At 36.9% G+C, this 14,322-nt stretch overlaps 1 protein-coding gene across 3 annotated transcripts in view; it reads left to right on the top strand.

The window, feature by feature from the left end:
* The window catches only part of VWA8 (von Willebrand factor A domain containing 8), a 181,476-nt gene that overhangs the window by 70,035 nt on the left and 97,119 nt on the right, over nucleotides 1-14,322 (top strand). For all 3 annotated transcript variants that reach the window (XM_030272011.4, XM_072928692.1, XM_072928700.1), the window contains 3 exons: nucleotides 318-424; nucleotides 2,309-2,415; nucleotides 6,508-6,579. In XM_030272011.4, the coding sequence (XP_030127871.4) occupies nucleotides 318-424; nucleotides 2,309-2,415; nucleotides 6,508-6,579 (286 nt within the window). The remainder of the gene's footprint in view (nucleotides 1-317; nucleotides 425-2,308; nucleotides 2,416-6,507; nucleotides 6,580-14,322) is intronic.

Genomic DNA, 14,322 nt, shown 5'->3' with positions numbered 1-14,322 from the left:
GCCTACAGTTCTAAACCACCCTACATTGCAACCCTATTGCAATATTTCATAACACTGAAGCCTTTAAAAAAGAGTGCACTGCCACAAGTGTAGTTCATTGCCTGTGAAAGAAGCTCAATTCCTCTCCTTGTGGATAGGTGAAACGTGGAAGGCTTTTTTGTGCAAGGAATAGACATTCAGGGTTTGGAGGTGCAAGTGAATCTTCATTTTATATTACAGATTACATTAGATTTAGATTTTTAGATTACAGAAAATACTGAAAACTTTAAAAAGAAAAACCTTAAAATACAACCTCCCTATTATTTTCCTTCTTTTAGATTTTTGCCAAACCTTGCCAGATCAGCTTTACATAAAAATCTGCAGGATTCTGGTATTGAAACAAGTCCAGATGACACAGAGAAACTAGAGGGAAAGGATTGCACATGTAAGCTTCTGCTATTTTTTTTCTGCTCTGCATGAATGTTATTCAAATTGCTGGATTGTACTAGTGGTGTACTAGTTATACTCAAAATTAAATGTAATTTGCTTCAGTTGTATCTCTGTTCTATCAGAATGTGTTGCTGCTCTCAGTATGTTGTATTGTCTGCTGAGTTCCCTGCTCATGGAATTTTGTTTTCCATCATGTTTAAGTGTTTCTCAGTCTATAAGATCCATGGTCTCAGGCTTCTGGTGCTGCTTTTTCGTTTATTTTCATCACTGATAGTTCGTCCTCTGTAGAGTTACAACCATAGTTTGATCTTAAAATTTCTCTGTTCTGTTTTTTTTTTACCATTGGTTCTTTCTCTCCTCTGTTAAAATCACTTCTTGTAGACGTTTTGTGCTATCATTTCTTTCATTCATTTCATTGCACACACTTCTTTGTTATTCCCTTTATTCTCTTTAAATTGCTGTAGTAGTTGCATGTCGCCTTTATCGAGCATGTCTTAGTTTCTTTGGCTTATCCAACTTGTAATCATTTGTAATAACCTTCAGGGCTATGCATATATTTCTGCTCCTGCCATTTTTCTCACTTCTGCTTTCTCATTCCTGTATGACCCCCTTCATCCTAGCTGTATATCTTTTCATATCCTCTGTCAGGCAGCATACTGTGAGCAATTTGCCATTTTCCATTCACTGTGCTTTTCCTATTCTCTGCCTCACCAGTGTTATCTCTGCTCTTATTCTTCTGTATGTTTGTTCTCAGTTTTGTGATGTATTAGATGTCTGTATTTTTACTGTTAGATCTGTGCAGTGGTAAACACATGCTTGGTTTTAATTCATGTGGATTCTATTTTTATAAATTTCTTAATGTCTGTGTATATAGAAGTACATATGTAGATACTGATATATTGATATATAGTTTCTATTATATGCAATACAATACATGTATATAACTATATACAAATATCTATGCTGCCATATGTATATACATATAGATCTTCAACCATCTATGTATTATTATATCTCAAAATAATGCTATCTGCCTACTTTTTTATTTTATTTTATTTTTAATCTGGATACACATCCCTTGAATTTTCTGTGTTTCTCTGTTTCATCCATAATGGCAAACAGCTAAAAAGTTATGTCTAGAAATAAGAGTATTTTCAGTTTTATACCATGCCAGATTAAAAAATTAGTAGCAAAAAATGGATTATTTTTATTGCATTTGTTATTAATTACACCTATTTGTTATTTTCCTAAGTACTGAATTTATGGCTCTTTTGATCTAAGAAAGGTTTTTAATGTACTTTTTCTCTCAGAGCTATAGTTGAGGGATATTTCAACTATGCAGTGCTGAAAGGAAGAATTAGCAGTTACTCTGTACAGTTGTGGTGGGTGTGCTTCCCTCTCAGCTGAGCACCCACACAGCTGTTTGTTACCTCGCCTCTGTGCCTCACTCCACAGTGGGACAGGGGAAGACAGCAGAAGAATGGAAGTGTGAAACATTGTGCATTGAGGAAATATAGCCTGAAAGTACTGGTGATGTTCCAGTAATACAATGAGAGTCAAATTAGACCAAGGCAGTGGTCACAACTTCTGGTGTTTCTTATGGTCCTTTTCCTGTATGATCATCTTTTCATCATTTATTGTAATACACTTCTTTACAGTTTTAAAGCAAATTCAAATTAATGATAATGCAGCCTTTTGTAAATTGATACTCCTCCAAGTGTTCTCTTTCTTTAGATAGAAATCATTTACTCCAAACCAGAGCCTTGTTAAAAATCTGTAAATCATTACTTGCAAATGTTAATATTGATTGCATTGTCTGCTTAGAAGATGTTGTAACATTTTGTAAATGACATTTGCTTGTTTCCTGAAAAATGACTAGGTGAAATAAACAACGGGATTCTGAAGATAGGGTCTGTGACCATGCCAATTTATAACTCAGCTGAGAAAATGAAAGTGCCAGATGTTTTGTTTTATGAAAATGCACAAGTAAGTACAAATCTCTGACTTCTGAGTTATAAAAGTTTGTTGAATGTGTACTAATAGGTATGCTCATATGTATAGTAAATAATGTACTGACTAAATTTTAAGGATGTATTTCTGAAGTAGTTTCTCTAGTCTTAAATTTTTCTCATAGAATTTGCTGATGATTACAGATACATCTTCATCCCTGTGCAAAGAGATTATAACAATTCTGTTGAACATTTTGTTTGTTTACTGCTGCTGGACTGATCCACCCTTAGGGCTGGATTGTAGATTGCATCCTGAGACTGTGTTTTACAGGCCTGTTGCATAAAGTTGTACTTCCCTAGGGTGAGTTGACCTTGGCTGAACTCCAGGTACCCACCAAGCCACTATCATTCTCCCTTCCCAGCTGGAAATGGGAGAGAAAATAGGCTGGAAAATAACTCGTAGGTTGAGATAAGGCAGTTTATTAAGCAAAAACAAAAGATTGTGTGTGCACAATCAAGAAGAAAAACCAACAATTTAATCCTCTACTTCTCAATTTAATTCTTCCCACCAGCAAGTGATGTTCAGCCACTTTCCAGGAAACTGTGGGCATCAGCACATGCTGTGGTTGCTTGGGAAGGCAAACACTATAAATAACAAATGCCCTTACTCCTACTCCTTTTCTTAGCTTTTGCATCTGAGCTGATGTCATATGGTATGGAATATACCTGTGGTTACTTTGGGTTAATTGGCCTAGGTGTGTCCTGACCCAAGATCTTGCTTACCCCAGACTACTGATGGGGAGGAAATACTAGGAAGACAGTGCTGATGCTGTGCCAGCCCTGCTCAGCAGCAGCCAAAACACTGGTGAGGCTGACCCAGCTCAGAGCAGAGTGGGACAATCCCCTCCCTTACCCACTGGCCATGCTGTGCCTGATGCACCTGCAGGACAGGGTTGGCCCTCCTGGCTGTCAGGGCACTGCTGACTCATGTTCAGCTTGCCATCAACCAGGACCCCCAGGTCCCTTTCCATGGCACTGCTCTCCAGCCTCTCATTCCCCAGTCTGTCTGTACATCCAGGCTTGTCCCATTCCAGGTGCAGAATCCAGCACTTGTCTTTGTTAAACTTCATATGGGTGATGATTGCCCATCTCTCTGATTTGTCAAGGTCTCTCTGCAGGGCCTCCCTGTCCTCAAGGAAGTCTACAGATCTTCCCAGTTTTGTATCATCTGCAAACTTGCTTACTACCCCTTCCCATTCTTTAGTATCCCTTCCAAGACATTTATGAAGATGAGGAAGAGCACAGGAGCCCTGTGGAACCCCACTACTGACTGATGTCCCCTCATTCACTGTAACCCTTTGCGTCTAACCAGCTCCAACTCAGCCAGACCCAATACACTCCTTTACATAAGAATTAATATTGCATATTTGAAAATCAAGGAAAATAGTACTTAGAAAGTTAGTTATTAGAGTTATTAATTATTTCTTTTAAATAGTTTAGCTTATTAATTAGACATTCGTGTCAGTTAGTTCATAGTAGTAGTAAAGAGTGGTTAATGAATACAAGGAAAAGGAATATCTTTATGACTGTGGGCTTTTTGGTTTCTATTTCTCCAACACCCCATTTTGTAGAGCAGCTTTCTTCTCTGTCTAGCATAAAAGCCTCAAAACCATCAGACAAAGGTATCTTTAGGAAGAAATTTACTATCTTTGTTACCTTTAGAATATTTTGCTATTGAAAGGCAATACTGATAGCATGATCTTGTGAAATACTTTGCTTTTAGGGGCCTGGTATGGGTTTCCATACTTTCTTTTCCTAATCTTTTTTTGTACCTCACTTATAATTTTGTGTCAGAAAGACTATGCTACATGGGTGTCACCTATTGAAGGTGATGACAAGCCATGCAAGGGGAACAGATGACAGACTTCTTCATCTTCTCTACTAACATTTCATGTGAGATTTTGTTCTCTGTTGCCATTTTGATAAAGCACATAATTTGTGTCTCTTGGAAATGAAATCCTGAGTTCTCCTAGGACTTAACGCCTGCTTTGCTTTTTTCACCTTCTTGCTTATAGCTTCAGGAAACCATAGACAAAACTGTGTTCAGATTTTATTCAGGGAACTTCTGTTAAAACTGCTGCAGAGAATGACCTGCTCTGTATCTGTCTTTGAATAGCTATGCCTGCTAAAAGCTGAAGGAAAAAGCAACCAAATACCAGTCAGGACAGGTGTTCCAATTTCTAAATTAATTCTACTCTTATTTTCTGCATTGCTACTTTGCAGTTTGGTGATTCAAGTGCTGTAATGATGATTTAACAAAACCTACTGGAGAACAAATTTGATTTGAGTTTAGTGCAGTGCTTCATTACCCAAAATCTACAGAAACAAACTGAAAACAGAGAAAAAGATATGTCCTTAGCCCTTTGTAGTGCTGCACAGTGTAATGAAACACGTACATTTTTGCTTTTATATGTTTGGTCTTGAAACAATTCACATTACAGTGAAATTTAATATTCACAGAACATTGCTGTTGGTCCAAAACAGGTGTCATAGGGATGGGAATAATTTTTTTACTTAATATGCCAAATGCAATTTTCAGTCAAGGCACTGCGGAACATGGATTGATAAAGGTGATGGATGTGTCTACTTACAAGTCCTTTGCATAAATAGCTAATATTACATGTCTGCATGCATCATAATGCAATGCTAATTTAAGTCCTGGTGCAAAAAAAGAAGTATCAATACACAGTATTTCTGGTGGGTAAGCTGCTTTGCAGGGGAACCATAATGTACGCATATTTGTTCAATTTAGGATTAAAAAAAATCATCAAAAGGATGTATTTGTGTTTTAGCAATAAAATTCAAAATTGTAATCAGTGTGTGTGGTAAACTGACTTTCTAGAATTTCTCCTATATCTGGTCATATTTATTCTCCTCAGTTATAAATTTCTAGTATATACACATGCCAAAAAATAGAATCATTTTCCTTGAAGTGCTCTCCTTACACTGTGTGTTGAGCATTCATTAGTCTTTTGAAATGCCTGGTTAGGATTTCATGGTATTAAGCTGTGTTTACAAGAGTTTCTTTCCCCACCCCCAGCCTGTGTTCTAGAGAGATTTGGAAATTTAAAATATCCTTCACACAGAAACAAACAGGTTTTATGCTCAGAAATTATAAGCAAGCTGCTGATTTTTAATTTTTATATTAATCAAGTCCTAGAGATGAGATGATCATGTATTTATTTAAAGACAATCATTAATTTCTCTAAGTAGGTTGACTGACCTACTTACAGATGACCTATTTTTACTAGATGCAGTGGAGAAATATACATGACTTTATTGCGAGTAAAGTAGTCTGCATTGCCAGATTATCCTGAAATCCTTTCTATCCTTTTAAACAAATCACTTGTGAGAAGTGAGATAAGGTTAAATGATGTAGAGTGTATGTTACCTGTTTTGATACTGGATACATATAAAAATATATGTCCAGCATTTTGGCTTCAATTAGGCACATATGAACTAATAATTAATAAAAATGGAATAGTTAGGCACATATTGTAAGACACATATAAACACTTTCAGACTTGTACATGCATGTTCCTATCTTTATCTGCCTAGAAAATAAAGTTTGATTGGAACATAAAAAAGTATATTTGTTATTAAGTTAGACCTGGTGTTTAATAATTTATATATTTATATGTGTATAATTTATACTAATGTCTTTCATTCTCTCTATTTGGTTTCTGTAATGTTCTACTAGGATATTGCTGGAAAGTTGGCACAAACTAAAAGAAAGTTCTTACTCCCTGGGTGACAAGCATTCAACTAGGCTAAAAGGAAACATACAAAGAATGATTACAAAGAATTAGAAGTATTTAGGAAAATCAGGCTCCCACAATGAGTTTGAGCAGAGGATGTAAATGCTTCCTTGTTCTAGTCACTGGATATATTGCCTCTGCTATTATTAGCTGAGAGGCTCTTGCTATGTAATTAATAGCTGTAAGTATAAAGGTCAAAAATATTTGGCCCCAAATACTTCAAGTTAGGTTCCTGTTGTACCACTGTCATTACTGAATGCATAAACTTGAGAGTATAAAATCAAGTGAAAATTATGGTTTTGTTTCTCTAGCATATGATGGTAATGGAAGATATGCTCAAGGACTTTCTGCTGGGAGAACATCTTCTTTTAGTTGGCAACCAGGTGAGTTAAATATTTCTTGCAATGCATGGAACAAACTCGTTATTCAGTAATGAAATTAAGTCTCTGTTTTGCTTCTTTGTAATTGCATTGATTTCTACTACTGAGGTATTTGGCCCATTTTTCAATTCCTTATTTAACGGTGTCCAGGGGTTTTATGGGCACACATTTGTGGAAAACGTAAATGCCATAAATGTGTTGTATATGGCTGTCAGAGTAAAAAGTCAAGGCATTAATTGCAGAATATTCTGAGTTGGAAGGGACCCACAAGGATTATCAAGGTATAACTCCTGGTCCTGCAAAGGACTATCCTCCTCATGCTGTGCTTGAGAGTGTTGATCAAATGCTTTTTAAACTCTGTCAGGCCTGACCACTCCCCTGGGGAGCCTGTTCAAGTGCCCAAACATCCTGTGGGTGAAAAACGTTTTACTGATATCTAATCTAAACCTCTCCTGACATAATAATAGCTATATGTAACATCGTGATCATTAAAATCTTCAGTTAATGGCTTTGGTTATCGTTCTTGATTATGTATCAAACCACTCCTTTAAAATCTCCAGTGGTAGGTAAGAGGTGTATACTTCAGTATTACCTAAATCCTATTGATAGCTAAATATTGCTTTTCTCTAAAAGAGTAGCAAATATGTATGCTTCTTTGACTAGAATCTTTGCTGATCAATACTTCATTGGAGAGGTTTGTTTTTCCCCCAAAAAGTAATCCCCCTTTAGTTTAGCTGTCCCTTAGCAAGGATACAATCTTTTTTTAGCAGATGTTTCTCTTTTTGTTTTGCAATAATCTGTAGTAAATGTCTAACACAAAACACTTACGATCTAACCAACATGGCAATGAATATAAAATGCTAATTATTATTGTGTGTGTGTTGAAGTATATATGCTGTTTAGCATCCTTGTTATCAATTTGAATTTACAAAGATGGTTTATTTGAAACCTCTGTAGACTTTTTATGGATAATGCCAGCTTCTCCAAAGGGTTTAATCTCTTCATAAATAGAATTTGATCTATTTCATAAATGAAACAAGATCTATTTATTTTATTTCATAAACAGTGCTGTCTATGCCCACTTCCAAGCTGCTGTTGAAAATGTTATGTAGTACAGATTGCCTGCAGCAACTGCTGGCAAGGAATAGCAGGAGCAGGCTGAACCAGCAGAGACAGAGTCCTTAATGACAATTTTTGCAGTCCCTCAGTGCCGAAGCTAGAGTAGCAGGCCTGGGGACAGCAGCCATGGTCATCTGAGTGCTCAGTGGCTGCCAGACAGGTCCATGGTGAATGAGGCAAGTCTGAGATCAGGTTGGGATCAGCGAGATTCCAGACTCAGGGCCAAACACAGCATCACCACAATGCAGGTTGGGAAGGAACCAAGGCAAGGGCTTGAGTGTAAATGCAGCTCCCAAGGCATGGGGGACAAAAGGAACCCTGGCAAGGGAAGAAAACCATGTCAGAGCTGACCTTCAATACTGACCAGTAAAACCCTAGGTGTGGGGAAAGAGCTTGTGTATACCAGTGGTAAATCAGAGCTCTGACACATGCCTCATTTGGCAGAAAAGTTTGAAGACTATGCAGGTATAATTATTAGGAATAAGGGATTTTTCCAGCAGTTGTATTCTCATCTCTAATAAGTTAATGCATGTCACATTTTTTTCCATCTTTTGAGTCTCTAATTGAAGACAGCATTAAAAGATTTTACTGAAGTATTGGAACATAGTGCTTTGATTCCAGACATCAGCTCAGCTGTACCATTAAGTTGGAAAATTAGTTGATTTGCTGAGCTTTCTCTTTGGCAAATCAGCAATGCAGTTGGTTTGTTTTTGTGGGTTTTTTTTTTTGTTGTTTTTTTTTTTTTTTTAATTGCTAACATACTTTTGAGTACTTCCAGGTTTACTTTTTACAAATTTGTTCCACGGTTTTTGTGTGTGACTAAGAAAAGGCCAACAGGCCTTTTCCTTTCAAAATGCTGTTTTTAAGTTTGAAGTGCTTTATTTGCCATTCTGCAGTCTTTTCAGAGCCACAGCAATCATTCTTCTTTTCTCAGGAATGAGCACTAACCACTTAGAAATGCCTTGGCTAATTCCTTAAATATTTTACTGTAAATTTGTGAAGCTCGTGATGAATCATGTTCAAGTACTTTAAAACCAAGCATATTACATCAATTGTGCTTTCCTGCAGTATGTGTAGATACCTCATTTAAGATATTCGTGTTTTTGTCCATTTTTTGTAAAGAAAATGAATTTTTAAAAGCATTCTTTTTTTTTTTTTTCTGTTCAGTTATTTTTATCAGTTCAGTCTGTATAGGAAGATAGGGTTTTATGATGCCTTGATAGATATATTAGTGTGTACCTGTGTTTTCCATTTGGAATAAACAGGTAATGATTTTATTTTGAGGAGATACAAAGTACTGTTTTGAGTTCCTTTCTCTTAAATATCTTATTAGTGAATAAGTGGATAACTGAATATTGAATAACTGAAAATTCAAATTCTCTGAACCTGAGTATTTCAACACCTAGGAATAACATCCCTTTGAATCCTTGTGTAATTTCCTAGATATTTAATTGAGTTGGCATTTACCTTAGGACATAATTTGGTCTTTCAAAATGATGACGGTGTAAGTATCTCCACTCAAGTGTAATTTAATGTGCATGGCTTGACCTCTAGTCTTTCTTTTAGAGTCTGGATTTGGTTTTGGTTGGTTGGTTGACTAAATGTGGTTTTCCACCTTTGCCTCTTCTGTTTGCACAACACATGTACGCTTAAGGCCTCTGTCTTTTCAAAGACTGTAAATGTGGTTTCTTCTATAAGAGCTGACTGATGAGAAACTTTTTACCAAGACTGTTTTCAAGATACAGACTCTGACAATTAGTATCAGTAAATTATAATTAAATTTTCTTGGTGGATGTTAGGGACTGGCTTTCTTAATGAAACTGAGGAGAGTTTGAAGACAAGTGTCAGATGGCAACAGATATTTTTAGCAGTACTCAGCTTCTGAAGTAAACTGCTTTACCACACTTCATTCATGTTTGTTTCATGGGGTTTATATGGCCCAGGATTTCACAGCATAAATGTTTTACATGAAATACAAGTATTTGTTTACAGTGGTTGATGATTTACTTTGGATGTTAACTGGAATGTGTTTCCATTTTGTATTCAAACAAACCGGTTTCTTTGAATTCAGTGGATAGATATGGATTTTCAGCTATAAAATAGTTTCCAAGTAAAGGACATGCCAGTGCCTTAAATATGGATTCTGATATTGCTTGCTGAATAAGCCTGTAGTCTGAGCGTGAATGAATCCATCTATGACCATCTACAGTTTTTCAAAGCACCTGCAAAGCAGCTTCTTCTTTGGCTGAGAGCAAGAAGCTGCATATTACTCTCACACCAGCAGGCAAAGAACAGCAAGAGCCTCCAGTTATTTCAAATGCTGCAGTTACAGTTTATGTACTCATTAAATACAGGTCTTGCAGTAGCTTTTGATCTTTATGAGACAGACTGGAGTAGTGATTCTTACTACCTAGCAAAATTTTTAGACTGTTTTTGTGATATTTTTCCTGATGTACAGTGCGCAGTTCATGGATTGGCCACAACTTGCTATCTTTTACTGTCTCCTTGGATTTTCTTCAGCAACTGCAAGAGAAACTATATTAATAAATAGAATTTGTTTATGTGGAAAACCTTGGAAAATAGCATTGTCTGAAATGATTTTATTTTGTCTCACAATTTTACATGTTAAATATAACATTTCCCAAATAGTTGCATTTGGAGGTTATGTAAAGGGATGTGTTGGATGCTTTTACCTTTATTAGTCGTAGGTGAGGTCTTGGCAGCCATCAGCTGTCTTTGAAAATATGACACATAGTGTTTATAGTTACACAGAATCTGTGGCTTTCTGGATAGAGAAGGCTCACAACCCTCTCACTTCTGAATTGTTTTATTGCCATGAAATTCTAAAACATCCAACAGCAAATTTGAGGTTATTTTATTTGGCATCACTCTGTTGCCATGAGTTATTGAGTGAGCTGTTCAGAAGTACAATGAAGATTTCTATGAAGATGCTAAATGTTGTAAATAATCTGAAAGAAACTCTGGCAACACTTGTTAAAAGTGTAGATGTGAACCCACAGTTGTTGGGAAGGGTAGATAAATATGATTAAGAACCACAATAGTACAGCCAGGACAAATATAACGCCCCCTACTGGCTGGACAATCACCCTCACCGACAGCGGGGTCCAAAAGCCAAATGGACTGTTCCATGTCACCCCCCAGAATGTATGGTTCACCCCACACCTGTAACCCTCCCCTGAACCATCAGGTGCCTGTGACCCCATTGGCCCAGGTCCTGTTCCAGCCCACCCTGGAGCCCCCCTTGATAAGGGGTCTCCGGGGGGCTGGACGTTCTCTTGGATCTTCCCTTCTCCTCCTGGAGAGTCCTCCGGGAGTCCCTGCTCCCCTCTTTGTCTTTCCCCTCCCCCATCACCCGAGGCCCAGCCACGTGCTGTGTCTGGCAGCTCGAGGCAGGGCCACAATGCATCCTGAATAAACCTCATCCCCCAAGAGCAACCAAAGAGATCTCGCTTGAATCTGTCCGTGGAATACAAATATATGCCTTCACACACAGTAAGCAGACTATCAAAAATACATTAGTTATGAGTACTGTGTCTGGTCTGTGAAGGCTATGAGTGTCCTATGGAGTGGACTGGAGCATCTCTCTTAGTGGAAAGGTTCAGGGAGCAGGGCCTGTTTAGCTTGGGGAAGGGGATCTTGTCAAATCTTGATGATCTTGTGTACACATACCTTAAGGGTGGGTGTCAAGACAACAGGGCCCAATTCTTTTCAGTGGTGCTCAGTGATAGGGCAAGGGCAATGGGCACAAACCAAAACACAGGAAGTTCCATCTGAATATGAGAAAAAACTTCTTCCCTGTGAAAGTGAAAGAGCATTGGAACATGCTGCCCAGAGAGGCCATGAAGTCTTTCTTCTTCCCTGGAGATTCTCAAAACCTTCCTGAATGCAATGCTGACCAACCTGCTGTAGGTGAACCTGCTTTAGTGGGGCAGTTGGACTAGATTATCTCCAGAGTTCCCTTTCAGCCCCAACCATTCTGTGATTAAAAGGACTTAGAAATGTAATGGCATTCTGGTATATATATATATTTGCTAATATATTTCCCTGACAGAATGTAATTTCATCCTTTCTGCTGCATTTCTTTAACTGGGAGATCAACTTACACGAATTCTTGGGCTCACACTAGGAATTCATTTTATTCTTGAAGAATTTAGTTGGACAAATGATTGAGTCTTTCTCAAAGATATTTAAAATGACATGCTTGATTAGATCTTTTCTTCTAATATAATATTTTTATTTCTAACTCATTGTGAAATTGAATTAAGTACAAACAGAGAGTGTAATAATATCACTCATCAAAAAACTTGAAATAGCAAATGCTTGGCATTTCAACTTTTCTAGAAATAAGTCTTGTTTTCCTACTTAAACTTGTTTAAAAATAGACAGCTTCCTCTGCAAGTCAAGAATGTACTATCCCAAACCAAATTTTTATTACTGTTGTGAGCATGAAGAAACTCAGCTCCAAATGAGCTAAATTGGGCCAAATGCTATGATATTTCTTGTCTAGGGAATTAGGTACGACAGTTGTGGAAAACTCGGAAAATATTTCTCTGTCAGTGTGTACACATATGAGAATAGGCATGCCTTTAAAATGTGTCGCTGCTTACAGTATTGCTTTCTGCCTTTACACATTAAACTGAACAACGAGAATTACAAAAGAAAAACTTAATTGATTTTTCTTTTGGATACGTCTTCTCTCTGATTCTTTCCCTCATAAACTTTTCATATGCTTCTCTCCATTGGACCACAATCGTCTTACCTCACTGGAAATGCAATGATTGTATTTAGCCTGACAGGGCTCTGGGTTGAAGGGCTCTAGTTGTAAAGTCAGAAAAAGGCGTCAACTCTACAAGCTTGTCAACAACTACAGTCAGAGATGTATCCAAAGCATCCCATTAATGATTTCTATCAGGCAATTAAGTTGATTATTACAGTGAAATTTTCTTCTTTTGCTGTCACTGTAGTTTTGGTGTGCCCCAGATGATAAACTTGTATTAAAAAAAAAATGAGATCCTAAACCACAGAACACTTACTTTTGTAACTGATAAATATGTGATTGTATCTGGGGTAAGAGTTAAAATCACCACTGCTTTTGTATTTAAATTTGTTGCTAACATTCAAGCAAAGTAGGGTCAATTGCAATGGTCCCCTGGTAGCAATGTCTAGATTTTGCTGCTGGCACATATTCTGCAGTTATTAAAATGCATTGTTCCCATTTGTTCTAAGCAGGACTTCTCAACACCTGGAGTGTGTGAAATAATTCTGCACAGGTACTGCGAGTTTCTTTGCTGGTAATAGTGCATTTTTCTTGAAAGCCAGAGACATGTCCTCCAGTCTAAAAATTGCGGCCTCAGCCAAAATTGCCTCAGTAATACATGCATTGCAAATGTCTTTGTTGATAGAAACACGAAAGCTGTGGCTTATGAAAGGTGGTTTGGTGCCAGACCCAGGATTAGAAATGGAGCATTATGAAAAGTGTTCTCATTTTCTTTATTTTCATTGTTCAGCTAAAATTTCTGTGATAATAATAATACAACACTTTCTATGATGTTAGAAACTGAGAACTCTGACATGAGGGCTCTGTGTACTGAAATTATTAACTCAAATTTGTCTTTCATTTTCTAATAATGCAATTTAAAAATTAATTATAAAATGAAACTTCTTGAGATGAAAAAATTATAAACTGCTTTTTTTACCAGTTTCGAAATCTGTTTCGTTAATTTGTAAGGAAACTGGTGGTCTGATAATGGATAAGGTGTGATTGCAGTGTTTCAGCTGAAGGGCAGTACTGAAGAGCACAACATGGCAACTTCTTCAGCTGCTTCATTATGACTTGCAAATCATTTAAAAGAAAATAAAAATGAGACAGCCTGGTTTAGAATTTTTTTTTTTTATTTTTTTTTTTTTTTGCTAAGAGGCAGACTGTTAACTTCAAAAATTTGAGTCCAGTTCCTTTGGACTATAAATTTATTGTCTTTATTTGGGCTGTGCAGGGGACAAATTTCAGTTGTCAGTTCTGCATCCTGAATTGCAAAATGTCTCCTGGGACTTATAAAAACCTTGTTTATATTTGAAACTGCAGCTTCTGCTAGGAAATGAAGCCATTTCATCCTTGGTAGCAAGTGTTTACAGTGTCAGTTAGAAGGATTTTTAACTAACGGATTATTTTGCCTTCTAATTGCATAATTTCTTGTTTGTTATTCATTAGTGCAGATATTTACTTCCCATTTTTCTATTTCAGTTGTCCCATATATCTGATGGAGTAAAAGTTGTCTAATATTTGCTTTCTGAAGTATTTTTATTCTGTTCAGCTGAAACACCAACACAGATGTTTTTCTCTCTAATTAGCATATGTTTATATTTCTGTTAAATTAAGTAACTGAAATAGTGTGTATCTAAATAGTACACATCAAGAGTTAATGGCAAACTGGCTTGTCCTCTGAATGTTACCTTAGCCTTCAATAATTGCAAAATTACATGAGATTATGTTGTGAATCCAATCCAAGTTCAGTTCAGTCTTTTAGTATGTTTGTATGAAAGGTAGTTCAGGTTATTCCTGTTCAAATAGTTTCCTGCTAGCTGGGTGGATGTTCAGAAGATCCAGCT

This window comes from Taeniopygia guttata, chromosome 1 (assembly GCF_048771995.1).
Source record: "Taeniopygia guttata chromosome 1, bTaeGut7.mat, whole genome shotgun sequence".
NCBI classification, from domain to species: domain Eukaryota; kingdom Metazoa; phylum Chordata; class Aves; order Passeriformes; family Estrildidae; genus Taeniopygia; species Taeniopygia guttata.
Note: the sequence above shows the minus strand (reverse complement) of the source record. Positions and strands in the feature narration are given on the sequence as shown.